The 27590-nt window shown below is 46.4% G+C and overlaps 1 protein-coding gene across 1 annotated transcript; it reads left to right on the top strand.

Moving 5' to 3' along the window:
• Positions 1 to 10266: 10266 nt before the first annotated feature.
• Positions 10267 to 27251, top strand: LOC309676375 (uncharacterized protein; the record flags this gene model as incomplete). The annotated part of the gene is made up of 8 exons (XM_082488913.1): positions 10267 to 10312; positions 10571 to 10723; positions 14178 to 14497; positions 22154 to 22250; positions 24468 to 24752; positions 25449 to 25511; positions 25985 to 26104; positions 26573 to 27251. The coding sequence occupies 7 exons, from the start codon at positions 10267 to 10269 to the stop codon at positions 26101 to 26103; spliced, it is 1083 nt and encodes a 360-aa protein (XP_082345039.1). The 3' UTR covers position 26104; positions 26573 to 27251.
• Between the last annotated feature and the right edge of the window lie 339 nt (positions 27252 to 27590).

Below are 27590 nucleotides of genomic sequence, written 5' to 3'. Positions count from 1 at the left end.
TCCAACAGTGTTCTGAAAATGTTTGCTGGGGACTTTGTCCAAGATCATTTGTGGATTCTTGGAAAACTTCCAAGGAAGCTGAGGGTGCCTTTTACTGCCAGATAAGGGCAGCCACAGGATTCCTTGACTGCCAGCAAGTTGCTAGCAACCTCTAGCAGCTGCTAATAAACTCTGGCCACTGTCCTTGATCAAAAGGTGCATTGTTGAGAGGCTGCTGAAGCTTTTCAGGCCCTTGGACTATTACTTCTTGCTGCTCTTCCATGTAGGCATCAATGATACAGCCAAACCAGGAAAGTATAGAGTATAACTAAATGCCTCTGATGGTGATGGTCAAGGACATGGTAACCTAGGTGGTGGTGTTCTTGATCTTGCTGGTGAGGATGTTTGCACACTGGACAGTTCCTGTGGGTCAACAATTGGTTGTGCAGCTGGTATGAGCAATAGGATTTTAGTTTCTGTGACCATGAGAACCTCTCTGAGGATCAGCAACTTCTTGGAAGAGATGAGGTAAAATTATCACCTAATAAAGTGGGGTAAAATTATCTTTGCTAACAGACTGGAGAACCAGTTAAGAAGAGCTTTAAACAGGAATTTTGGAGGAGTGAGGAAGTGATCGGCAAGCAAATGTTTATATAAACAAAGAAGCATAGCAATCAACAAAGCAAGGCTGAAGTAGAATCACCCCAAGCATATGCACATAAATAAGGAACTGCCTATGGGACATCATTGCAGTGAAACCTCTTATACCCTTTCCAGGAAATCAGTATGGCTGGGAACCTCTCTAAAGTGCCTGTACACTAATGCATGCAGAAAAAAAAAAAAAAAAAAGGAGGAATTAGAAGTCTGTGGGCAGTTCCAGAGCTATGGTCTCATGGGATGAGGGACATGGTGGGATAGCTCACACAACTGGAGTGCTGGGGTGGATGGATGGATGGATGGATGGATAAAAGCTGTTCAGGAAGGACAGAACTGGTCACCAAGGAGAGGGAGGTTTTGTTTAAGTGAGAGAGCTGTGGCAAAGCATGGAGCTCTGCCTTGGGATGGATGATGAGTCGAGTTTATGGGGCGGGTTTAGCGGGCAGACCAACATGTGTGAGCTTTAAGTGGCTGTCGTTGGCAGCTTGATCAGAAAGAAGATGACTTCTTCTTCAGACAACCTGCCTGAGGGACAAGGTATCAGGGCACAAGCCATCCAGAAAGACTCTGGAGGACATCAATGATAACTTCCCAAGCATGCAGAAATGGGGTTAGGAGAACCAAAACCCACTTAAAGTTGAATCTAGCAAGGAACCAGATGGGCAACAAAAAAGGCTTCTACAAGTACATAGGCAGCAAAAGAAAGACTAGGGGAAAATGTGGGCTCACTGGTACATGTGCCAGAAGCACTGGTGCCAAAGGATATGAAAAAGCTTGAGACAGTCAATGCCTTCCTCACCTCAGTCTTTACTGAACTAGTTTCCCAAAACACCCTGATGGACAATCTGCCCAAGTGTAGACTAGACAAGTTGAAAGTGAGGTGGATTGCAGTTTCTGAATTGTTGGGTTCCCCAGGAATAGCACCATGCACAGCTAAATGTTGGGGGCTGACCAGCTGGAAAAATCTTTTGCAGAAAAGGGCCTGGAGGTCCTGGTGGACTACAAGTTGGACATGAGGAAACAATGTGTCCTCATGGGAAAGAAGACCACCAGCATCCTGGGCTGCATCAGGAAGGGCGTTGCCAGTAGGGTGAAGGAGGTGATGATCTTTCACCTCTACTCAGCACTGATGAGTAGTACTTCCACCCCTGTACCAGCCTTGCCCCACTGACCCACATGAGGCCCCACAGCCCAACTGTGCAGGTACCACACTGTGCAGAGTGCATTCAGGGGTGCAAAAACTTGCCCCTGGTATGGGACACCACAGTGCCTTGTCCCCCGATGTCCCTCCTGCTTTCACAGCCTGCCCAATGTTTGGTCCCTGCCCATACTCAGCTGTGTCCCATGCAAACGTACAAAGATGGCCCTGTTCTAAGGTCTGCCAGGGTCCAGGCATGTGTGAGCTAGGGAAGGTCTGGCCACTCCCTTGATGTAGACGGAGCTGGTCACATTTCAAAGATCAGCCCAAATCTGGACCATGGTGACTGACCAGGGCTGGAAAGAAAAGGCAAAAAGGGCCAGGCCTGGGGGTGACATCTGGAGTATGGGCCAGCACATGGAGCAATAGCATGAGAGAATGTCTCAAGGATATGTGCTAGGCAAAGGAACTGAAGGACAGCAGGAAACTCACCTGGCTGCTAGGTCATGCTTCCTTCAGTGCAAGATCTGACACAGAGTCCAGAGTCCCTCTCCATGACACCATTCAGGAGGCATGATAAACCTAAGTATAAGGAGTGGAGGGCACCAGGCTCCTTCAGGAACTTCCCAGGCCTGGACGAGAGGAGAGAGGAGGAGAGGAGAGGAGAGAGGAGGAGAGAGGAGGAGAGGAGAGGAGAGAGGAGGAGAGGAGAGGAGAGGAGAGGAGAGGAGAGGAGAGGAGAGGAGAGGAGAGGAGAGGAGAGGAGAGGAGAGGAGAGGAGAGGAGAGGAGAGGAGAGGAGAGGAGAGGAGAGGAGAGGAGAGGAGAGGAGAGGAGAGGAGAGGAGAGGAGAGGAGAGGAGAGGAGCCCATGGCAGGTATCTAATCTCTGGTTAGAAGCCCCGAGGCTGAAGATGGACTCTGATCTGAAAACAGACAGAAGCTGGCATTCTTCTTGCTGCAGTGCAAGTGCAGCCCCTTCCTTGAGCTCTTGCTGTGACCAGTTGGCACACCAGTGGCAGTCAGCTACTCCCACACAAGAACCTGGTGGCATTTGGAGTATCTACAGCTCTTGCAGAACATATGAGAAACCCAAATCATGCCTGAGCATCAGCTGCGGGGCAGTGGGGAGGGGCATCCTTGGTCACCTCAGATGTTAAATGTTTAGGGCATCTGAACATCTGTTAGACTAATATTTCCCTGTTGTCTGCTGGGCTTTCAACTAACCAAATTGAGAAGTACACCAGAAGGAGGATCAGATCTCTCTCTTGACTATATCCATCTCTCTTGCCTTCATCCTTTGCACTCACTTGAGCTCAGCTCACGCCAAAACTAAGTCAGGTACACATCCCTGCACTGCAAGGACCTACAGGGTTCTCATTTTAATGGCATAAGAAAGGCCTCTAGTGGCATGTCATGTGCCTAGGTTACCCAGTGCAGACACATGTAGCTGGAAAATACTGCACGGGACGTCCAGGGAATCTGTGCCCTGTTGGAGCTGGTGTGGGGCAGATATCCCAGGGCCTCCCAAAGGCATCCAGTGTCTTTGTGCAAACACCCGAACACCAGCACCATAGCACAGAGGCAAGGTCCACCCCATCTACACCCAGAGATCCAGCAGGATTAGGAGGTACATCACACCAGGGTCTCCACTCATGCCATTATGCTCTCAACCCATGGTGGTTCTCCTTTCCCTTACACACCTGCCTGATGATATAAAGAAAAAACGTGCCACTGATGTCCACAGTATGGCTGGATCACAAGCTTACCTCCCTCAGGGACTTTCTCAGCAGTACCTCATGTTCCTGGAAATTGGCACACAGTGCTGCAGAAGTCACTTCAGGCAGCAAACTGCTCTCTTTGCAAGGGCTGCACAGCCCTGGCCTGATTTCCTCTGGCCTTGGGGACTGCAGGATTTGTTGTCTTTGTGGACATTTCGTTGCATTAGCACATTACCACCTGCAATCCATTCCAGCATGTCCTTGCTCTGAAGTAAAGCCTCTGCACATGTGGGGTCCTGGGTGCTCAGTTCCAGTTTTCCCCATTTTTCCATTTTGCTGAGCTGCTGCCACCCAGGTGTGAACCAATACCCTCATCCTCAGACATAGGGAGAAGGACCTGGAGCTCCTCATGCCATTACTGCTGAGGGAACCATGGCTGTGACAGCCTGTACAGATTTGGGTGCTGTGATAGATAGATACAAGCTCTTTAGGAAAGACTGGGTGGGGATGGGGAGAGTGAGAGAATGAGGCTGTAGAAGCTCAGATGTATGGAGCTCTCCATGGGACAGACAACAGGTTGAGTGAGCAATTGTGGGCAAGAAATACAGGAGACTCCACTGAAGGTGACATTGTAATGGGAGTTAGAACCTCTCAGTCAGGGTGAGAAAATTGAGTTAACTGATTTCTCTCCCTTAACCAGAAAAGGAGATCTGGACAATTGCACCAAAGGTGTCCAACATTAAAGGGAATCATTCTTACCGTTTCCTTCACCTATGATGGAGTCATACATAATTTACCCTGCAGGGAATGAAAAATGAGTGGGTGTAGATGCTGCAGCATGTGCTTGAAGGTATGCCTGCAACCCAGACATGTTGAGATTAGTGCAGATTTGGCTATTCAAAATAGAGCATTTAATTCACTATCTCTTCATTTCCCTCTATGAGTTGAGGGAGCTCGCAACTTCAGCATGTGACTCACTGCGTGTAGAGTGAATCTCAACAGAGTCCAGGGCAGGGAGTGCTTTGATGGGTCTTGGGATCTGTGCTTGACAACAAAAAATATATTTTCCATTGGTCCAGGGTTATCCACTGTGGAATGCAGACTTCAATGGAGATAACATGGACTTATTACAGAGCCGACGAATGTCTTGGTTTTTAACTGAACTATGCCTTCCTCAGTTTTTGTTTGTTGGTAATTACAAAACACCCTTCTGTGTCTGTATGCAGCTCATTCTCCAAGAAAAGCAAGCAGTAATTGGTGCTGACAAGCTGAATCATGCAGCTACAGACTTTAGTGGAGAAAGCTCAGCTATGAATAAGGCTGCTGTAAGTCCCCTGTGGCTGATGAGAGAAATGGTGGGGTTGCAGAATGACAAGGTGCTCATCCCTGAGGGCTCTGAAAGCCCTTGTTTCACCAAGCATGATGGGCAAACCCTGCTCCTCTATCCCCTCAGCAGCGGGATCCTTTCACTCATGGGATGCTCAGAGCTTTTCCTGGAGAAAGTGTTATGTGGGAGATGTGTGATGCTGAGCAAACAACAGTGGTAGGACTCTAGGGGCAGGGGTGAGGAAGCCATGAGACCCTGAGGCCTTATTGAATGAACGAGTGTCCTATTGTGGGCCTCAGTGGAAGAGACAGCAGCCATAGCTGAGAGAAAAAGGACCTCAGTTTTGTTGGGGGGGACGGATCTGGCGAACAACACTAAATGCATCTGCACTGTGAATAAGGTGATTTCTTAACGTTCATCCACTCCTTCCTACTCACTCCCCATCTGCAAGGCTGCATCCTGACTTTCACACTGGGCCTTCCCCTTGGCTCTCTCCTTCTCAGACATTGCCCTGAGCCCTACTTGACTCCATCTCCATCTGCTTGACTGCTCAGACCTGGAGATCTAGGAGAAGGTAGAGCAGCTTGGACTTAGTACCTCCATTTGTTCTACCAGGTGTCACATGGAAATACAGCCAGGGGAGCGTAGAGGAAGGCTGCAGACTTTATCTTTCTCTCATATGAAGTTCAGGCTTCCAGCCTACTGGATGTAACTCAGAAGTGGGGCACTCAGTAGGAGGTCTTCAGCATTTGCTGCTGGTCTAGGGCACTGCTTTCCCAAAGGCTTTTCCCCGCCTCCAGAGCCACAGTTGCAGCCTGGATCCTCATGCGTCTTTACAGCAGCCCCGAGACTCAAGGATGCTAGGGGTCTAGTTGCCAATTACCGCTTGCTTTTCTTGGAGAATGAGCTGCATACAGACACAGAAGGGTGTTTTGGAATTGCCAACAAACAAAAACTGAGGAAGGCATAGTTCAGTTGAAAAACAAAGGTTCACCTTTGACCAAAAGGCTGAACTGCTGCTCATGAGATCAGTGGACCCCCAAGACCTCCACATGCTAGGCCCAGGGTGGATCTTGCTTTCTCTGTGGAGGGATGCTCCTCTAGCAGCCCTGTCTCTGTCAGAGACAAAAGTGAAGTTTTAGTACTGAGTCTGAGACTGACTCCAGCTCAGCACTGGTACCTGCCTGCTCTCCCCATTATTCTTCCAAGCCCTTTTCTCTCCCTGCCCTGGGCCAGCATGGACTGGCTTTTCTTGGTACTCTTCCTGGGCCACAGTATTTGAGCGCAGGTGGCTGACTAGCACACAATGTGTCCTCCTGAGTCAAGCTAGTGGTCCCCCCAGTCCCCTGAGCTTTGCCTGATGGTGGCGGTAGGATTTGCTGCTTAGGAGTACCTTTCTGCCATCTATTTCCAATGACTGGGGAAGTGTCCATTATCCCCTTCCCCTGCCTCCTCCTCCCCAGCCTTAAGAGGGAAGCAGAGGTCAGGGAAAAGTTCTGACAACACACACACATTCTCCATTCACCTTCAGTGGTCAGAGTAGTTTCTCGACTCTCTTTCTCAAGGTGACATCTTCCAGTTATAGCTGATGCTGTCCAGCCTGGTATAGGAAAGCTTCGCAACTCGAACTTTGGAGGAAACTGGTACAGGGAATGCCCCAGAAAAAAAAATGAACTGGTCATGTCTCATTTATTGAGATGAGGAGGCAGAATATGACCCATCCCTCAAAAAATTTTATTCTCATTCCCAGAGTCCCCTTCACCAACCAGTTCTCCCTGAATCTGTACTCCTAGAGCCCTTCAGATCCAACTACCTACCGCTGTCCAGACACACAGTCAGGGACATAATGTCCTGAAGGGTTGTGACAAAAAGAAACAACAGAACAACACTGCTCAGTACTCTTAGAAGTCTCCTTTTGTCCATGTGCCAGTGCTCTTCCCTCCAAAATGGCAGCCCATTACCCTTCTCTGGTGCAACCCATATCATTCCCGCTGCCTTGCTGCCCCTGGAGAGCAAAGGAGAAGTATTCTCCTTGTTTGCCAACCAAGTCTTTCCCTAAGAAGGCAGGAAAAGTATGAAGGAGCTTCCCCTGTGCACTACACAAAGACAGTAAACCTGTAAACCCTGTAAAATAGGAGGCATACAAAAACATCATCTTCGGTTCATTGTCAGTTACACGTCCTGTTTCAACCTGTCGTGGTATTTCTTTCTCTGCCTTCCCAACTACAGAAGAATGAAAGACCAACCTGTTAAAGCAAAGCAGAAAAAATAAGTAGTCACATCTGAATATCGTTTTCTTATGTCACGGCCTTGGTTTTAGAGGAAAACTGGAAATAACTCACTTTCTCTGGTTGCTCACAAAGGAATATAGCCGCACAGACCAAGCACAACAACAGAACCAAAGAAAGAATAAAGGAAAGCAAGAACAATTCAATCCATGTCAAGGTAGCCCTGCCAGCAAGCTCTTTTGAAAAGCCCACCTAATTTTTGAGAAATATTCTAATCCTAATTGAAGATCATAGTCTCTCTGGCTGACGATTAGCATGGCCCTACCCTGGTGGCTGCTATTTCTGCAAACAGCTATGGGGCACTTGTTACTGTTTGGTGTAGGATTTGCTCTGACTACACGAGAATGTGGGAGGAGTATGCAGAAAGGTGACTGCATGTTTTAACCTGGAAATTGAATGGTGGTATTAAACAGACATGACACTATTAACCAGGGCAGTTCATCATAGTTTATATCACACATGAGTGTGGCTGGAGATGATTCTATTACTGAGGCTGAGACACAGACACTTTGTTTTGGCTTGGTTTTCATAAAATCATAGAACGGTTTAGGTTGGAAAGGACCTTAAAGATCATCTAGTTCCAACCCTCCTGCCCTGGGCAGGGAAACCTCCCACTAGAGCAGGTTGCTCAAAGCCCTGTCCAACCTGGCCTTGAACACCTCCAGGGATGGGGCAGCCACAGCTTCTCTGGGCAACCTGGGCCAGTGTCTCACCACCCTCAGAACAAAAATATTCTTCCAAATATCTAATCTAAATCTCTCCTGTTCCAGTTTGAAGCCATTACCCCTCGTCCTATCACTACACTGTTGCGGCCAGGTAGAGGGGAGCAAGCACACCGATACGATGTACGTTAGCGTCAACCTCCGCTAAGCTCCGTTTATTGTTAACACTCGGGTTACATATATAGTCATTCATATCTTGTACACGCGATCACGCATTGTTTGATTGGCTGTCTCGCTTTGTGCATGCGGCGAGCACGCAGGGTTATTTCACCCATGATTGGTTAACATTAGCATATTGTTTAATCTTGCTCAAGCGTTATTTTTCTTGCGGACACCTGTTCTTGTTTTACTCTTTCTGCCAACTTTCCTGTTATCTAGTCTCAAGGTTAAGGCATCCTTCACAATGTGCTATACACATGGTCTATTTTCCAAGAACTAGCTCCCACACTACACGCTCTTGTAAAAAGTCCCTCTCCAGCTTTCTTGTAGGCCCCTTTTAGGTACTGAAAGGCTGCAATAAGGTCTCCCCTGAGGCTTCTCTTCTCCAGGCTGAACAACCCCAACTCTCTCAGTCTGTCCTCATAGGATAGGTGCTTCAGCCCTCTGATCATCTTTGTAGCCCTCCTCTGGACTCGGTCTAATGGGTCCATGTCCTTCTTATGTTGAGGGACCTAAAGATGGATGCAGTACTCCAGGTGCGGTCTCACGAGAGCAGAGTAGAGGGGCAGAATCACCTCTCTCAACCTGCTGGCCACAATTCTTTTGATTCAGCCCAGGATGTGGTTGGCCTTCTGGGCTGCGAGCGCACATTGCCAGCTCACATTGAGTTTCTCGTCTACCAACATCCCCAAGTCCTTCTCCTCACGGCTGCTCTCAATCTATTCTCTGCTCAGCCTGTATTTTCTCTTCCTTTCTCTCTCTGCACCTACGGACATGCTCAGTTAGCTCCTCCTATCACCTCTTCAACCCTTATAAACTCCTGACATCCTGCAGCTAGACCTGTGGGGAGGGTAGAAGTCCCTGGCAGCAGCTGGATCCTTCCTGGCTTTGCCTCATTTGTACACCAGGACCCAAGAGTAGGATTTGAGCCTGAACATTTTTCATGTCCCTAAAGACCTCTAAGTGCTTTGTGTTAATCCAGGGAAGAGCTTGCCTCCAGCCCCTCTAACATCTCCCCTTGCTGCCTCTAAATCCCTTTGGGTGTTTAAATGACCTGCAGCAGCTCTCCATGTTCCTCTCTCTCCAGTCAGCCTCCCTGTGCTGGGGAGTGGTGGGTGACAGGATTCTCCCACGGCCACATGGCCCATTTTGCCCAGGGTAGATGTCCCTCCCAGGTGGGTATCCTGCTCTTCACCACACAGTGACAGGACCACTGCCTGCTCTATTTCAGTGCTTCAGGCAGCTCACAGTGATACGGACATGGAGGAGCTAGAAGTGAAAATCCTTCTGCTGCCTCCCAGATCTGGCATCTGTGGCCCTTGGCTTGGGGTTGGGCAACAGGTTTGGACCATGCTGAGGGAAGGAGGATATTACTCCCAGGTCGAAGACCCTCTCCACATTACTGTGCCTGTCCCATCCCAGCCATCTACATGACCAAAGCCACCTACAGGGCCACAGCATCTGATAGGAGGTTCAGAGATATTGGTATGAGGGGCCCTAGGGAGACAGGAAAGGTCCCTGTGTTTCCCGTGCAGGCTGAGCCGTACAAAAAAATGAATGTGGTTTCCTGTCCCCACCCAGGCCAGCAGTGACGTATGTATCGAACACCCCACTGCATGAAGTACAAGCAACTGCAAAGGGGTTGCAACGAAAAGGCTTCAAATCTGCCTGGAGTTGCAAGGAAGTCTGAGCCATCAGCGCTGGAAGGACAGGGCATTTGTCTGCTGACTCAAAGAGCGGAAGGTCTGAGCCCTTCTCAGCCCCACAATTTTACTTTCCTACCTCACGGCACACCATGCATAATCCTCTGGGGAAGACTGCAATGCTCCTCTGGATGCTGGTCATCGCCTTTGCTGCAGCCTTTAAAGGTGAGAGCCCCCCCTTTCCTGGGAAGAGGACACAGACATGGGGGTTTTGTGTTTCCTTCTGCCAGGGAGCTGTATCATTCCCAAAATACTTTGCCCTTTCCTGCCCTCCCATGGGATGTGTGGAGGTTGGAGGACCAATAGCAGGTTGGAGATCTGACATAGCCCTTCAGTACCCCACCGCCAGGCATAGAAGAGATGTTCACCAGCCCCAGGCCTTGAAGGGATGGGACCCCAGGCTGCCTCTTCTTCACCTAGGCAGATCTGAACTCTATCCTCCCATGGTATTTTGATCCCTCTCTCCGCATCCACAGAGCATCGCTCAGCCCTGCACTGTCCTGCTGTGGGTGGGAATGGGACGAGCTAGGCTGGCTCTGGGCTTCACTCTGGCTGGAGAAGGAGCAGGGGCAGGATGGTCCTGATGCTGTCATGTCTCCTCTTGGCAGCAACTGCCGGAGGTAAGGTAGGTCCCAAGAGGGCTCCCAGGAATGCAGGGCCATTTCTGTGCTCGGGTATTTCCATGCCCTGCTGTAATGCTTATGCCATGCATTCCTGCTCTCTCACATCTCACTTATCCACATATTGAGGTATCCAGCCCATGGAGAGAGAAAGGTTGTGTGGGGGAGTGGGGACAGCTTTGGAGCATTAACTTCCCTCTGTAAAAGGGAGAGGAGCAGCTTGTAGCCCCCCAGCATTCTCTTTCCCCCCTACCAAAGTGCCCTGGCTGAATGGACAGTCTGTCAGTGGTGGGGAGAACCCTGAGCAAGGGGCACAGCAGGTGAAAGTGATAGAGAGCCTTTGGGGACCTTGCACCTATCCTCTTGTTGCTGTGACTGCGGCCATGCATCTTGGCAGATGTGAGCCCTCAGGTATGGCTGATGGTGGGTGGAGAGGGGCTGGCAGCACCCAGGGGCTCAATGCATCTCTCCTGCCAGGTTTCTGACCTTTGGGTTTCACTTGCACCAAGAGATGCCTGGTGTGGGGGTACCAAGTTTGTCTTCTGCATCAACCACAGTTCTTCCACATCACAACATGGGGCTGCTGTGGACAGGCAAGCTACCATCTCTAGGTGCAGCTCCCAGAGCACATCTCTGGTCTTGCACATCCTTTACCCTCAGGACCCTACCAACTACTTCTGCATGTGGTGACTTAGCACAGCTTGCAAGAACCAGTCAAGGACCAGGCAAAATCCTCCCTGGGTCCCTGCTTACCCTGGGACTACCAGGTCCAGTGAGCTTCTGCCTGCCCTCTACCTCCAGCCCCTCCAGTTTCCACCCTAGGGCACTGACCTCCCCTATAAAAGGGCCATTGTGAAGCACCACAGGAAAGATGATTGAAAGAGAGCTAGACTGCTCTGGATGCAAGAGGAAGAAGAGGAGGAGTACTGCTAGGGAAGAGGGAATGGAACAGGGGATGGCTCTCTTTCTGCTGAGCCAGGGCTGGAAGAACCTAGCAGGGCCAAGAGAGTCACAGCTCTGACTTGTACTCCTGCAGAGCTGCAGGGCACACTTGGACCATAGTCCCACAAAGGGTGCAGATGAGCACCGAAGATGAACCCAGCATGCTTAGTCCCCTTCTACCCACGCAGTGGCTGGGGCTGGTTTGTCCTTTGGGCTGGTGTTCCCAGTGCTGCTGGGGTGTGTGTGATGGGGCCAGAAGGGTCACTAGCTCCATCTGCCCAACCCCAGTTTTGCCTCTCCCTTCTGGGAGGCAAGAGTTGGGGCTTTGCTCATCTCTGTCACCCTTCGGGGTTTACCCTGCCCCAAAACAGAAGGATGTGATCCCATAGAGGATGGGTTCTTGGCTCCTGGCCTTTTCATGCACAGCACTGCTAGCAGGTAAGAGCTGTGAGGGAAAGGGAAAGACTGGGACTGAGTAGTCTTAGGCTGCCCCTGTACACTTCAGATCGCTGCTACCCAACTCTAAATGCCACTACATAGGATGAATCCTTGCATGGAAATCATCTTCCCTTGTTAGGTTGGGTCGGATGCTGGTGCAATGCAGATGAGGGAAGTTTTCAGAGATTTTTCTGAGCATGGAGTAAGGGGAAGACATTCCTAGACAAAGCTAATAACTGCCCAAAGGAGCTGTGCAGAGTCTCACTCTGAGCAGCCTTGGGATTTTCTAGGGGCAGGCCATTGCCTGGGGACATCTGGCAGAACTATTGAATGCCTTCTTTGTCTCTGTCTACTCTGTCGGGGGCTGTCCTGAGGAGTCCTGTTCTGCTGAGACCCCAGATGAAGATGAAGTCAAGTCAATGGATGGGTTTGCTTTAGTTGATGAGGACTGGGTCAGAGACCAGTTAAGCAACCTGGACATCCATAAATCAATGGGTCCAGATGGGATGCACCCGTGGGTGCTGAAGGAGCTGTCTGAAGTCATTGCTGGACCACTCTCCACCATCTTTACCAAGTCTTGGGAAACGGGCGAGGTGCCTGAGGACTAAAGGAAAGCAAATGTCACTCCAGTCTTCAAAAAGGGCAAGAAGGAGGACCCGGGTAACTATAGACCGGTCAGCCTCACCTCCATCCCTGGGAAACTGATGGAACAGCTTATCCTTGGTGCCCTCTCAAGGCATATCAAGGATAAGAGGGTTATTAGGGGCAGTCAGCATGGCTTTTCCAAGGGGAAGTCATGCTTGACCAACCTCATAGCCTTTTATGAGGAAATAACGAGATGGATGGATGATGGCAGAGCGGTAGATGTGGTCTACCTTGACTTCAGTAAAGCATTTGACACGGTCTCCCACAGCATCCTCATGGCTAAACTGAGGAAGTGCGGACTGGATGATCGGATAATTAGGTGGCCTGCGAACTGGCTGAAGGAGAGAAGCCAGAGAGTCGTAGTCAATGGGGCAGAGTCCAGTTGGAGGCCGGTAACCAGCGGAGTGCCTCAAGGGTCGGTACTGGGGCCCATATTATTCAATATATTCATTAATGATTTAGATGAGGGAATTGAGTGTACTATCAGCAAGTTTGCTGATGACACTAAGCTAGGAGGAGTGGCTGACACGCCAGAGGGCTGTGCTGCCATCCAGAGAGACTTGGACAGGCTGGAGATTTGGGCAGGGAATAACTTAATGAAATACAACAAGGGAAAGTGTAGAGTCCTACATCTGGGCAGAAACAACCCCAGGTTCCAGTATAGGATGGGGAGCTACCTGTTAGAGAGCAGTGTAGAGGAAAGGGACCTGGGGGTCCTGGTGGACAGCAGGATGACCATGAGCCAGCACTGTGCCTTTGTGGCCAAGAAGGCCAATGGCATCCTGGCCTGTATTAGAAAGGGGGTGGTTAGCAGATCGAGAGAGGTCCTCCTTCCCCTCTACTCTGCCCTGGTGAGACCGCATCTGGAATATTGTGTCCAGTTCTGGGCCCCTCAGTTCAAGAAGGACAGAGAGCTGCTGGAGAGAGTCCAGCGTAGGGCAACTAAGATGATTAAGGGAGTGGAGCATCTCCCTTATGAGGAAAGACTGAGGGAGATGGGTCTCTTTAGTTTGGAGAAGAGGAGACTGAGGGGTGATCTTATTAGCGTTTATAAATATATAAAGGGGGAATGTCATGAGGATGGAGCCAGGCTCTTCTCAGTAGCGACCAGTGATAGGACAAGGGGTAATGGATTCAAGCTGGAACACAAGAGGTTCCACTTAAATTTGAGAAGAAACTTCTTCTCAGTGAGGGTGACAGAGCACTGGAACAGGCTGCCCAGGGAGGTTGTGGAGTCTCCTTCTCTGGAGACATTCAAAACTCGCCTGGACGCCTTCCTGTGCAACCTCATCTAGGTGTTCCTGCTCCGACATGGGGATTGGACTAGATGATCTTTTGAGGTCCCTTCCAATCCCTAGCATACTGTGATACTGTGATACTGTGATACTGTGATACTGTGATACTGTGACATTAAAGAGCCTCACGCTTCTTGTCCCTCTGGGGCTCACGTGCAACTGACAAACCAGTTCCCCACATGTCCATGCCCTCCACATTCTGTGCATGGGGGTGTGGGTCCAGGCATACCTCCTTCCCCAGGTGAAGGGAACAGGAAGACCGGGAAGGGCTGGGGACTCCATGCTCTCCTTCTGCCAAACTTCTGGTTTCATATTTAAAGACATGGCAAGTTTACCAGCAGTAACCCAGATTCTTGTGGGTCTCCTGCCTCAACAGTCCTTTGGGCAGTGCAAAAAAATATGGGTCTGTGGTGCCTGGGCAAGCCACTGCCTCCAGGGATAATTCCTGGAACTGAAGGCCAAAATTCTGGTTTTGTGCACCCTACCCAGGATGGACTACTTTCTCATAAGCATTTAAATCTCACACCTGCCCAGTGTCTTTCCAGGTACCCTTTCCCCCATAAAGATGGTGGCATCTGGTCCAAAGGACGGGACGGTCACCGGATCACTGACACTTGCCTGTACTGTAACGGGAGCACCTCTGGACAGCCCTCGATATGACTGGAATTGTGTCCGTCAGGCCCCAGGAGGGCAGCTGCAATTTCTAGGCTGGATCTATCCTTTTGGGAATAACACGGGGTATGCCCCACCTTTCCAAGGCCGAGTCACCATCTCTGCAGACAAAGACGAAAACAAGGTCTCCCTGCAGCTGCGTGCCCTTACAGCCTTAGACACAGCCACCTATTTCTGTGCCAGGCAGCACACAGTGACGCCAGTGAGGGGAGAGGCGGCACAAAAAGGGGGAGGAATGCTGTGTTGACAGGGACCTTTCTCCAAATTACAGTTGCCTGTACTTGCCCTGGGAAATATCAGTGAGGTTTGGGATTAACAGATGTTGGAACTCCAAATCTATCCGTGGGCAACTGAATTTGCAGTAAAATTTGACATTTATAACGGAACTGAGAAATAAAATTTCATGTGTGAATCAGTCCCATGGGCAGGTCAATCCCCAAACCCCTCACACAGGGGACTTTTCACCTCCATTCACAGCCCTCCCCACAAGCTACCATCACTGCCTCTTCTTCACAGCTACCCTGGTGCTCCTTCGATCCAAGGAGAGTGGGGGCAGAAGGACCACCTCAAGGCAACTCTCTGGGCAGAGATGCTGTGGAGCAAGTGTAGGAGCCACAGGAGGGCACATGGCTCCTTCTCTGCGCAGCCCAAATCTGCCCCAAGCTGCCTGTCCTGTAAAGAAAGGTGTTACAACCTTGGAGGGTAGGTACCTTCACAGCTCTGGGCATAGGGGTGTGGATGGATGCTTTGTCACATGCAGGACTTGGGTTGAGGCCTGAGCAGTGCCTGTCTGCAACAGCATGTGTAAAACCTCACTGCACAAGGGGAAAAGCTTTTGGGCTGATGGTTCTTTTCGGGTCAGAAGACCCTGCAAGCAAGGGACTGTCAGGAGAGAGGGAGGTGCCTCTGAGGGCACAGAAGTGGTGGAGAAGAGGAAGGAAGAAGGCAAGTGGTATCCTGGACTGCATTGCCAGCAGGTAGAGAGAGGGAGGGGATCCTTCCACTCTGCTCAGCCCTGGTGAGACCACACCTGGAGAGCTGAGTCCAATTCTGGGCTCCCCAGTACAAGAGAGACATGGACATACTGGAGAGAGTCCAGCAAAGGGACACGAAGATGATTAAGGGATTGCAGCATCTCTGCTGTAAGGAAAGGCTGAGAGTGCTGGGACTGTTCATCCTGAAGAAGGGAAGGCTCTGGAGGGAACCTTATCAATACATAAATACCTGGAGGGAGGGTGTAAAGAGGACAAAGTCAGGCTCTTTCCAATGGTGTCCAGTGACAGGACAAGAGGCAATGGGCACAAACAGAAACACAGGAGGTTCCCTATGAAATTAAGGAAACACATCACTCTGAGAGTGACCAAGCACTGGCACAGGTTGCCCGGAAAGGTTGTGGTGTCTCCCTCCTTGGAGATACTCAAAAGCCATCTGGACATGGTCCTTGGCAACTGGCTCTAAGTGGCCCTGCTTGAGTGGGAGGTTGGACCAGATGACTTCCAGAGGTCCTTTTGAACCTCAATCATTCTCTGATTCTGCGATTCTAACTTGGCTTCTCTAGTTTCCAGGTCAGGCTTGTAGTGCGGCTGAGCATATATTCCTACGAGGTGCATTCACACAGTATACAATGTCTACATGGTTGACCACACAGACCAAGAAACACAGAGAACACAGCACTCAGGCAAATATGAACAGCACAAACAACCTGATATTGTTTCCCTCTTGGGCTAATCGGGATGAAAGGCCTTTAACTGAAAACACGTACATATGTGCATATATTCACATATATACGCTGTGGAGACCTCCAGTAGCTGGCCCTAGGTACTCAGGTCTATCCAGTAGTTGTCCACACCTCTGAGGCCCACAGTCTCACTCTGGTTACTTGTTCTCAGTCATATGCACCCACCCACCCACAGACACACACACTCTGTGGCCCCACTCCCAGTAACTGACCTTAAACATCCAGTCTATGCAGAAGCTGGCTCTGGATCCCCTGGTCTCCCAGTTGCCTCACATGCAAAAGAGTCTTTCTTCTAGGTGGTCCAGACCTCTGGCCTTACCAGTAGCTAACCAGAACTCTGGCCTGTACTCTGGTACTTGGTATGATCCCCCTGCCCACTCCTCCAAGTAGCCAAATTGCAGATTCCCTCGTTTCTCCAGTACCTGGCCCAGACTTAGGGCTGCTTCAACTCAAGGCTCCCAGTCCTTTTATCCTACACATTGGCTAGTCTGGCTTGATATTCATTAGTGATTGCACACATTGACATACACACCCACACAGTATCCTCTACTCCAGTCGCTGCAGCTGCTGGTAACCCAGACACAGGGGTTCTAATGACCTATGATTTCCCCTCTAATTGCTGGCACAACTGCAACCCCATTTTTTCCTTTTCCTGAACACAGCTTTTAGCCACCTTTGCTCCTCCTTTTTTTTTGTCTTCTCAAAATCTTGTCAAATAAACAACCTGCCACTAATTATCTTTTTTTTCTCATTGGTCCCAATTCTATCACTTTCGTATCTGTATTTGATATTTCTGACACTATGACCTAGAAATTTTGGACAAATATGGAACCATAGAACCATAGAATGGTTTGGGTTGGAAGGGACCTTAAAGATCATCGGGTTCCAATCCCCCTGCCATGGCCAGGGACACCTCCCACTAGACCAGGTTGCTCAAAGACCTGTCCAGCCTGGCCTTGAACACTTCCAGGGATGGGGTAGCCACAGCTTCTCTGGGAAACCTGTTCCAGTGTCTCACCACCATCACAGGAAAGAACTTCTTCCTAATAACTAATTTAAATATGAACTCTTTCAATTTAAAACAGTTACCTCTTGTCCTGTCACTACACTCTCTGATCAAGAGTCCCTCCCCAGATTTCCTGTAGGCCCTCTTTAGATACTGAAAGGCCACTATAATGTCTCCCCAGAGCCTTCTATTGTTCAGGCTGCACAACTCCAATTCTCTCAGCTTGTCTTGATAGGAGAGGTGCTCCAGATCCCTGATCGTCTTCATGGCCCTCCTCTGGACTCGCTTCAAAAGGTACATGTCCTTCTTATGTTGAGAGCCCTAGAGATGGATGCAGTACTCCAGGTGTGGTCTCATGAGAGCGGAGTAGAGGGGTAGAATCACCTCCCTCAACCTGTTGGCCCACGCTTCTTTTGATTCAGCCCAGGAAGTGGTTGGCTTTCTGGGCTGTGAGTGCACATTGCCAGCTCATGTTGAGCTTCTCATCAACCAACACCCTAGTTTTATCTACCAGTATCCCCAAGTCCTTCTCCTCAGGGCGGCTCTCAATCCATTCCCCACCCAGCCTGTATTTGTGCTTTGGACTTACGGGACCTTGCACTTCACCTTGTTGAACTTCATGAAGTTTGCACAGGCCCACCTCTTAAGCCTGTCCAGGTCCCTCTGGATGGCATCCCTTCCCTCCAGTGTGTCAACCACACCACACAGCTTGGTGTCGTCGGCAAACTTGCTGAGGGTGTACTCAATCATATAATCATTTGGGTTGGAAGGGACCTTTAAGATACATCAACCTAATACTGCCAAAACTACTACCAAACCATGTCTTTAAGCATCACATCTAACCATCTTTTAAATACCTCCAGGGCTGGTGAATCCACCACTTCCCTGGGCAGCCTATTCCAATGTTTGACAACCCTTTTCAGTGAAGAAATTTTTCCTAGTGTCAAATCTAAACCTAGCCCGCTTATCTTGAGGCCATTTCCTCTTGTCCTATCACTTGTTAATAGTGAGCAGAGGTCAACCTCCACCTCTCTACAGCCTCCTTTCAGGTAGTTGAAGACAGCAATAAGGTTGACCTTCAGCCTCCTCTTCTCCAGGCTAAACAATCCCAGCTCCTTCTGACGGTCCTCATAAGACTTGTGCTCCAGACCCCTCACCAGCTTCATTGCCCTTCTCTGGACATGCTCCAACACCTCAATGTCTTTCTTGTAGTGAGAGGCCCAAAACTGAACACAGTATTCAAGGTGGGACCTCACCAGTGTCGAGTACAGAGGGACGATCACTTCCCTAGTCCTGCTCACCACACTATTCCTGATACAGGCCAGCATGCTGTTGGCCTTCTTGGCCACCTGGGCACACTGCTGACTCATATTCAGCCGGCTGTCAACCTACACCCCCAGGTCCTTTTCTTTCTTCTGTTTGGGACAGCTGGTCATCCTTCAGAAAATATCCTACCTTAATTCTCCAGAATTTTATTAAAAATACATCTGGAATCAACTAATTTGAGTTAAAAGGACTCTTACAATCCAAATCGATCCATATTCAATGTCACCAAGTATGGACAATGTTTCAGTAAGAAAGTTGTATTATTACCTTAATCTACCATAAAAGTGATGCTAGCAACACTATTTTTAATTTATGGCAATTGCTGTGTGGTTTGATTATCCAGCAATAAAAGAGCAGAGAAAGACAAAGCACAGCATTCAAAAGACATCAAAGAAGGGGTGTCACCTGACATGGAAATGAAAACACAGATGTTTTTATATGACTATACATCACTGTGTGGAATAAGTATCACAGTAGTTGAAGGGAACTGAACCACCCAACACAAACTGACTTCCTGAAAAGCCTGAAGGTGCAACATACTCACTCCACTTCCCCACAATGTCAATGGTTCAAAGAAGAAATTTGTCACTTCCCAAGGGATTTCTGAGAGACACAATAGGTCAGTCAATTGCATTTGTGGCATGACTCTCCATGCACAACATTCAGATGACTACGTCAAATGCTGCCCCTGGAAGCTAGGTGAGAAGACTGTAGCACCATGTGGCTGTAAGACAGCTCCAGTTTTCCCTGACCAGCCACACAGATCATGATCCTACACTCTACCACTGAGCGTAATCACTGAAATGTGCCCCTCTATCTTCATCTCAACTTGCAGCAAACAATGCCCTTCTATCCAACATCTCAATCTAGTATGACAGTTCTCCCCCCACTTCAACCTTTTTCCACATCTGTTTCTTCTTCAGCTCAATGATTTAAGAGATCATGCAATAACTCCCTCTTGAACTGCATGATTAATATTTTTCTCTGTTGCCCAGATCATGATCTCCTTGTCTTTGCCTGTAATAGCTGCAGTTTCTTCCCTCTCGTTTTCTCTTCAAGGACAACTTCAAGGAACATCTTCTGCATTTCTGACAATACCAACTTACTTCACTGTCATAGGCAATCTAAGTTAATGCATTCATTCTTAAACACCTTCATGAGCTATAGATTGCTGTGGAAGATGGCAGCTGCAGAGTCTCCATTGCTGATAAACTCTAAGGAAGCTTTAGTACCTGCCTGAAATCACCCGGGCAACTAATAGCTTCAGGGAAGAAAGCAGGGCCCATCCACTCTTGGGCCATTTCCAGACGTGGTCTCTCTTTATGCTGTGGTCAGCAGCTAGAGATCTCCCTCCCACCCCTTTTCTGTGTATGTCTGTTGACCCTCACTGCCAACTTTCAATACTTCTGAACTGTTAATTCAGAACAACAGTTTTACACCCTTGCTGTCCCTTTCACTTGGGTAGATCAATCATATAGTAGATGACAATTGCCATATCATCTTCCTGCACATGTAATTTTTTTTCCTTTTTTCAGGATGTTAATAGATTTCCCTTCCTTTCTGCCCTTTTCCAGTTTGACAGCAGTTAGAGAGCAATATTGAATCATATTTCCTTGGTACACCACCTGAGCCTCTCTATACCCAGATCTTCTTCCTTCTTTATAAAGCTATTAACACAACATTAACTTAAGAGTTACTGCCTCAGGGTAAAAGAACTATGGCATTTTCATTTTCAAGGATTGTTCTGTTAAAACACTGTGCAGGGAAGGGGGAAGTTGGGGTGTGGAGGGATGTTCATGCACTTACCCTAATGCAAATACCACGATTAATGTTTCAATTAAAGGTTATTTGCTTGTATCATGTGGCTGTGTTTACACCCTTGCCTTGCAAGGTTATCTTTCATAGCATTTTCAGTAACAGTCAGACAATATCTAGCCACCACAGCTCTGCTTCCTTAGTAATCACAGAAGTGGCACCTGCTTTGCTCTCCAGCCTACTTTCCTGGTTCTGGTGGGGACAGGGTTAATTTTCAGCAGGAGCTGTCACTGAACACAGGTATCCCATACCATGTGAGCCATGTCCAGTATATATCTGCCATGTCCAGTCTATAGCTGGGAGCTGGCCGGGGCAGGGGGCAGGAATCGCCACTTGGGAGCGGGCTGGGGCTTCCTGGGTCTGGTCGGTGAGTGGTGGTGCAGTAATTGTGCTTTGTACACTCTATCAGTATTATTGTTGTTGTTTTCTTCTTTCCTTTGCTGTTCTATTAAACTGCCTTTATCCCAACCTACGAGTTTTGCGTTTTTCTTCCAATTTTCCTCTGGCAATTGAAATGACTAGCACACCCTTGAGATTTTCCAGCACTAGCACTTTATTTTTGTTACACTCAGCATTATATAGTTTTTTGCATGTTCATATAACTGTTACAGTCCTGCTTTGCCTTTTGATAGGCTTAGCTTGTTCATTCACACGCCCTTATTATCAGTTTGATTGATGTCGTCTTTGTTGTAATTTCAGATCTTTTGCAGTCAACTTCCTTAAACCTTCTGCCTACTCCCTCAATGTTCTTTACTACTTATTGTTCAAGGACAGAGCATCAGATCTGCAAGGTCAAAGCTGCCTGCAGCAAAAACCTCTCCCACATTTTCCCTCTATCTGGCTGCTGGGAGGGTAAGGGGGTGGGGGAGGTGGGAAGCGATGACCGCATGGTTCTGTGTTGCTGGCTGAAGTTAAACCACAACACCTACACATGAGGAATGTATTCAAAGAAAACTTATCTTCGCCTGCATATTGTGCTTCACACAACTCTTTAGGTGCATGTGGCACTAAGTAATTAGAACTTGTTCGTCATGCAAGATTTGATTAATCCACTTTGCACCATCCAGAGCAAAATACTTCTTTAATAATTCCTCCCATAGAACAATTTATCTTTACCTAATAAAGAACAATCATTTCTTTTTGACCTTTAGAGATACAAAAAGCATGATAAAGACTTCCTAAGGCACCAAATGACCCTCAGCACTGGTCCATCCAGAAAGATAACAACTCTAAAACCCCAGATTGAGAGTATTCCTCTTCTTCCTGTGCAACAAAAAATAGTTCAAAGTGAAAAGAAAAAACAAAACCAAACCGAAAACAGAACAGTTGAGTAACTCTGAAGAGTTTCATAATTGCTGTAGAATAATAATCAAACAGCTTTTGCTTTTTCATTAGACTAAATTCTGAGCCTTCCCAGAGAAACATTATAATCCTAGAGGTCCCAAGCATGTTCAAATCCCCTCTTTTGGCCCAGCTTCATGTCCTTATTTTAAAGTCTATGAGATTTCTTCACGTGTTATATAGGGTATATAAATACCTGTGTCATATGAAATACTGTACAGTAAAAGGGAAGGAAGAGGCACTTTTTGTAACTAAGTATATCACTGTGTTGAGAACTTGGAGTAGCACAGTGACACAAACACTGTATGGTCTCATACAAAAACCTGAGACTGCAAAAGGAACAACACATTTTGAGAAAGAAGGGAAAAAGGGAATGTGTTGAAGAAGAAAACTGCAAAATTCCTATGAACATCTATTCTGGAATATTGCTTACTGAGCAAATAGAAGAGAAAAAGGTTTTAAAAGCTTTGGCCTGGATCAAGTTGTTTGAAATCACTCTACTATGAAATTATTATTTTCACCCCTCAGGATTTTTGAAACAACGGTGACTATGGAGCACTTTCATGGCAGTCCATGTATGGATCCTTTGGCATTTTATTCACTGATTTTATACACCTTTATAGTGTGGTGAGAAAAGTGGGTTTATTTGCCTATGTGCAAACAGTGTGGCTACAGACAAGCTCGTATTTGGAACTGGGATCACTTTTTCAGTTGAGCCAAGTAAGTTCCACTGATTTTACTACTAATGTATTTCTTAAGTTTGTGGTGGGGTGGACAGAGGGATTGTGTGATGTTACAGCATAATGAAAATTTCTGATGCCTCCGATCTCTTGAACACGCATTCCCCAAGCGAGTGAGTCCTCAGCTCATATTTAGTTAACAAAACTTCTCAGGAACAACAAAGACAGTTTCCCAGCTATGTGAATCAGCATCATTCCTTGGACTCTCACCACCTCTCATAGCCACACTGCTAAATTTAAGACTGTTTATACCCGGTGGGGATGATGTCTTAGCCCAGCTTCAGTGTGAGGTAAAAGTAGTTGCTTGCTTTCTTTTGTGTAACACTAAGGTGTGTGTAAAGCAAAAAAGCAGATGTAAAGAGTTGCGGGAGGACATAGTTCCCATGGAAAGACAGGGCAAGTGCTTGAAATGTGAGCAACGCTTATATTTAGGAATTGTGCTCTTCTGGACATGGTCTTTATAAGGATGGACCATCTGCCCCAGCTTTTGTGTGACAGTGTGAAAGCTGGGGCAATGGGTGAGGATTTGTGTTGATTTTCATTGTCCTAAAACATTCAGTTGTATACCACCACTTGAACACACACACTTCCCAGACAGACATGAGACTCTTTTAGGTGGCAGCTCACCTCTGCAAGCCCCATACAGCCCCATAAGCCTGCCTTTAAATCTTTAGAACGTCTTGCACTCATATTTTGGGGTAGATGAATGCAGCTCTAGTTCCTGTAGAAGTAGAGAATACAAGGATACTATTTTGAAAACGTCATTTGCAAAAGTAGGACAGCAAGATCCTGCCAGGTTCCATCAGCCCAACCTCTATCTACACTAATACAGACTTGCCAGTTATCAGTACAAAAAGTGTTGGTGGGTTAAAGTTTAATGTTAAGTTCAGTTTCTACACAAGAAGTATCTTGCATGCTTTTTAAAACACACTGACTTTCAGACCTGTTATATCAGTAATTGCTGTCTGTGTGTCATGATTCCTATTCTTCAGGAAAGAGTGAAAAAAAAAATCTTTCCCCAAACATCAGGCTTTAGAAACCATTGCTTCCTCCAAAGACAAGAATAGATTTTCCAGGTTTCCAAAATGCTGGTATCCTGACTCTTTTTAGTGCTATTTTTTTCATTTCTGTGGAAGATATTCAAAAGGAATTAAAACTGCTAAGGACACTGCAGGAACTGGGTCTCCTGAGAATCTCCAAGCACAAAAGACATAGAAAACATCCTTTAATCAGTACAGTTTCTGACAGATCTCCTCCTGAGAATCCAGTAGGAGAATAGCTGAGGAATTACTTGGTTCATTCCCTGTAGAATTCTCACTGGAGGAAGCCAAGATCCATAAGAGGGTGGAATATATAGCCAATTCTGTGATTTTGTAAGATTAAGAGGAAAAAAAGTACGATTGTTTGCATAAATATATTAACTGCTTTTTGTGTGCAATACAAATATAACTGCTCCCCTCGCTGTGACCCCCAGTACAAAGATGCCCAAAGGATCTACAAGAGATCTGCTTCTTTCTGAAGGGACAGTCAGAGAGAAGACAGAATAAATGGTCTATTTGGAATGGCACCAAACTCCTCTGCTAGACACCACAGTGTTGTTCTTTAGGATGGCTCAGCATTATGCAGTGAGATGGTCTCATGACTTGGAAACCTCTCCAGAGCTCACATAACACTATTAACTTGTTAATTTAAGAGAGCTTTATATGCTTGGGTCAAGTTCCACGTAGAAATATTACAGAAATTTTCAAAGAATGGAATTTGGAAAGAAAACGTCATTGGAACTGAACATTTCTTAATGAAAGATTTAACCTCATCTTCCATTTTAGCAACATTATTTTGTATCTGCAAGTAATCCCACCCATTGGAACAGCTTTTTAGAGTGGAATAACAAACTGTCTTCTCTCCCTATGTGTTACGCCTTTTAGCCTCATTAGGAAAAGGATTTTTTGGTAATAAAAAAATTAATCTCTTAATAGGTATCATGTTACAAGCATGTAAGGCTACCCTTGAAGTAAATGTTCATTTTATTATCTAAATTGTTATGAATTCAAAACTGATATGATAATTTGTGTTGTATTCTTAAAAGTTCCCTTCCTCATTTCAAGGTCCTTCCCTTAAAGGAGTTCACCTTGATGATTCAGCTTTCAGAAAAGTATGCAGAAAATAAAGTCATCCCAAAATGATGCTTCTTTTTCAGAGATTCAAGAAGAATCTGCCCCAGAAGTTATTGTGCTTAAATCAAAGGAACCCAAACTGTATGACAACAAACTGAACATAGCTTGTTTGGCAAGGACTTTCTACCCTAAGAACATCATCCTTGATGTGCCCAGGAATTACACTGTATATGATCTGAAGGCACCTCTTGTCACATCTGAGGGGATGTACAGTACCATGAAGGTAGTTGAAGTGGAATCAGATGCAGAGGTTACCTGCAAGGCTATGTACAAGGGGAACAATGCTACAGCCAGCATAATTCTGCCAGGTACGGTGTTATGGTCTAAACACAGTGTGGTTCTGGGAGATGCACCTTCCAAGATTTTTTCTTCCTCTTTGAAAACCTAGCAGGAACAAGTAAGTACAGTCAGAAAGGTATTTAGGTGCTTAGTTAGGTGAAGATGAGGTATTCAAAAGCATCCAGCACACATGACCTTAATTCAACTATTTAAGCACCTGGAGTTTTATTCCCAAGAAAAAAACAATAAACCCTTCCCCACACACACCCCCAAAAAAAACCCACCAACCTCTAATATTCGTGAGTCTACCTTTATCTAAGGAAAAATAGTTCAAGGGACAAGACTATGCATGCCTGCTGAAAGAAAGCTAGAAATTAATTTTGTGAAAAACAAAATAAAAAAAGGACATGTGGTTTGTTTTTTTTTTTTTCCCCAAATCTTTTGGTAATTTTTTGATCACTTTTTAAATTTTCTTTTCCTATGGCAAATTTCATTTAAAAAAAAAGAAACAGAAAATGAAACAAATATCCTGTTTGGTTTTTTTCTGCAGTCACATGTAGAAAGCTAATTTTTCTCTTCAAGTTAATCTTAGAATTAATGACTTGCCATCTGATTCTCCAGTACAGCTTATCTGCTGCTGGGGAAAGAGCTATAGTTACGTTTTTTGTAATTTTTGGTTTATATAGTTTGGATAGATTTCTAAGTGTCTCTCAATCATTCCACAGAAGAGAAGACTGAAGAATTTGAAACAGTTAATCCTTGCAACATTACATATGCCTCTATAAAAGGTTAGTTGCCTAGACAAAGAATAGAGTATGGTTACTTTATTGGGAATTCAGTAACAATGCATGAAAATGCACTGCCTTTTGCACAGAGATGTCTGAACTGTAGATACTTATTAAGCAATAAGCTGCACTTCTTGTGGACTGAGTACCAAACCACAAAAATTTGCTTTCTCTGGTGCAGAAGTGTCAAAACTGGAAATACTGGAAATACCCTGCGGTTTCTGGTTAACAGATTAAATAGCTGACAAAATTCCATGGGATAAAACAGCAATGCGAAGTAAATTTCTCACTGGGAAGACATTTCCTCTCTTCCCTGCACTTAATACATTCCTCTGTCATCTTTTCCTTTGTTTCTGCTTCCCTCATCCACTTAGGATGCACAGATTTTCCTTTTTTTTTTTTGGGGGGGGGGGGGGGGGAGGGGAGGGGTGGTTAATATCAAGACCATACTGTCTTCCCTCTTCTTCTTTTTAAAGCAGATGTCAAAATGGAGAAAGTGAATATGCTGTTCATGGCTGTTTTGGGTTTGAGAGTCCTGCTGGCAAAAAGCATTGCCTTCAATGCTATCACGAGCATCAGGCTGTTTCTCTTCTGAGGTAAGAAACACATCACTCAGTCCCTGGGAACACAGAAGGCAAGTGCAAGGAGTGACCAGCTGGCTTTGCATCCTTCTGTAACCCCACCAGGAGTCACAGCAGTTCAGCTGTTCCTCTTTTCACTGGATAAGTTAATGTAACCCCCAAATTGCACCTCATCCCCAAATTGCCTTTGCATTAGGCTGGTCCACAGCATCTCAGGTTCTATCAGAAATCTTCTGCTGGTTGTTTCAAGTGGTATAGCACAAAGTCTAGATAAATGTCCAGATTAGCAAGAACTATAAAGGGAGAATCTGAAAGGCCAACAAATGTGAAAAGTGGGATGGAAAAAGGAGGCGGGAAAATTCTGATGATAGGTAACCGCAATGACAAAGAAAATTGTCCAATCCATTCCAGATTAACAGAAACTCAGCACCACTACATTAAATGTGAATAAGAATTTAAAACAAACATTGTTTTCTCTTTCAGGTACTGGGTAAGTGAGCCAGTAATGGGCTGAAGAAGAGCAGGAAAGAACACACAGCAGGATAATTTAAATACTACGTGTCAGCTTTGCTACCAATAAACATCTAAAGAATCAACAAACCCCCTAGTTCCAGTAGATCTATGAGTCCCTTTATTTCATCAAGATGCTCTTCAGTTAACACCATCTGGAAGGCTTCTTAGCTCTTGTCTACCTTAGTTTCATTAATTGTTTGAACAATTTTTGTTATTTCTTATTTCCATAAGAAATTTCCCTCATCCCTCTGCTAACCAGGAATAGTTAGCTCTCCTACTCCAGCATCCATTTCACTGAAGCATCCAAATTGCTTAGATAGTTTCGAAAACTTAAAATTGAACTTTATACTTAATATGCTTTAAAAATACCACCTCTGGTCATATTGCATTATTGTCTACAGAAATAATGCTTTTCTGCTTAGGGATCCAAGGCACAGAAGGAGCATTGTATAGTTTTGATTTTTAGCATATTTTATTACTGGCAATTTCCTAGTGCAGATAACTAGATGTCCACTCGACCTGAGGGAATTTACTTCAGACTTCAGTATTTTCATTTCCAGCCCTTCTTTAGAACAGTTTTCTCTTTTGTTAAGTATATGCATTTTAGTTTTCCTTAATATACACCAAAATAAAGTTTTATTATGCTTGGTTTGCGCTGTGCCCTTTCTCCTGAAAGCTGGATGGAAATTATTGAAATTCCACTGTCCTATTCAGTGACCGCTGAGACCTAGAAAACCACCTATTACAGCCTAGATTTCCTTTTTATTAAATTTGTCTTTCTTGGGCTTTCCACGGGGAAAGAGACTCCTTGGCACATTTAAGAGACTTTAGGAGGGCTATGAATTCTGGCCCTATTGGCTTTAAAGGAATTTTAACTATTCATGCCTCTTTCAAATTACTCAGGCTCAAAATTGTGGATCATAACAAAGAGAGACATGGGTCTAAAGAACAGTTAAGACAAGGGGCAATATGAGCATTAATGTACAGA

Source organism: Vanellus vanellus (assembly GCF_965231255.1).
Source record: "Vanellus vanellus genome assembly, chromosome: 11".
NCBI lineage: Eukaryota > Metazoa > Chordata > Aves > Charadriiformes > Charadriidae > Vanellus > Vanellus vanellus.
Note: the sequence above shows the minus strand (reverse complement) of the source record. Positions and strands in the feature narration are given on the sequence as shown.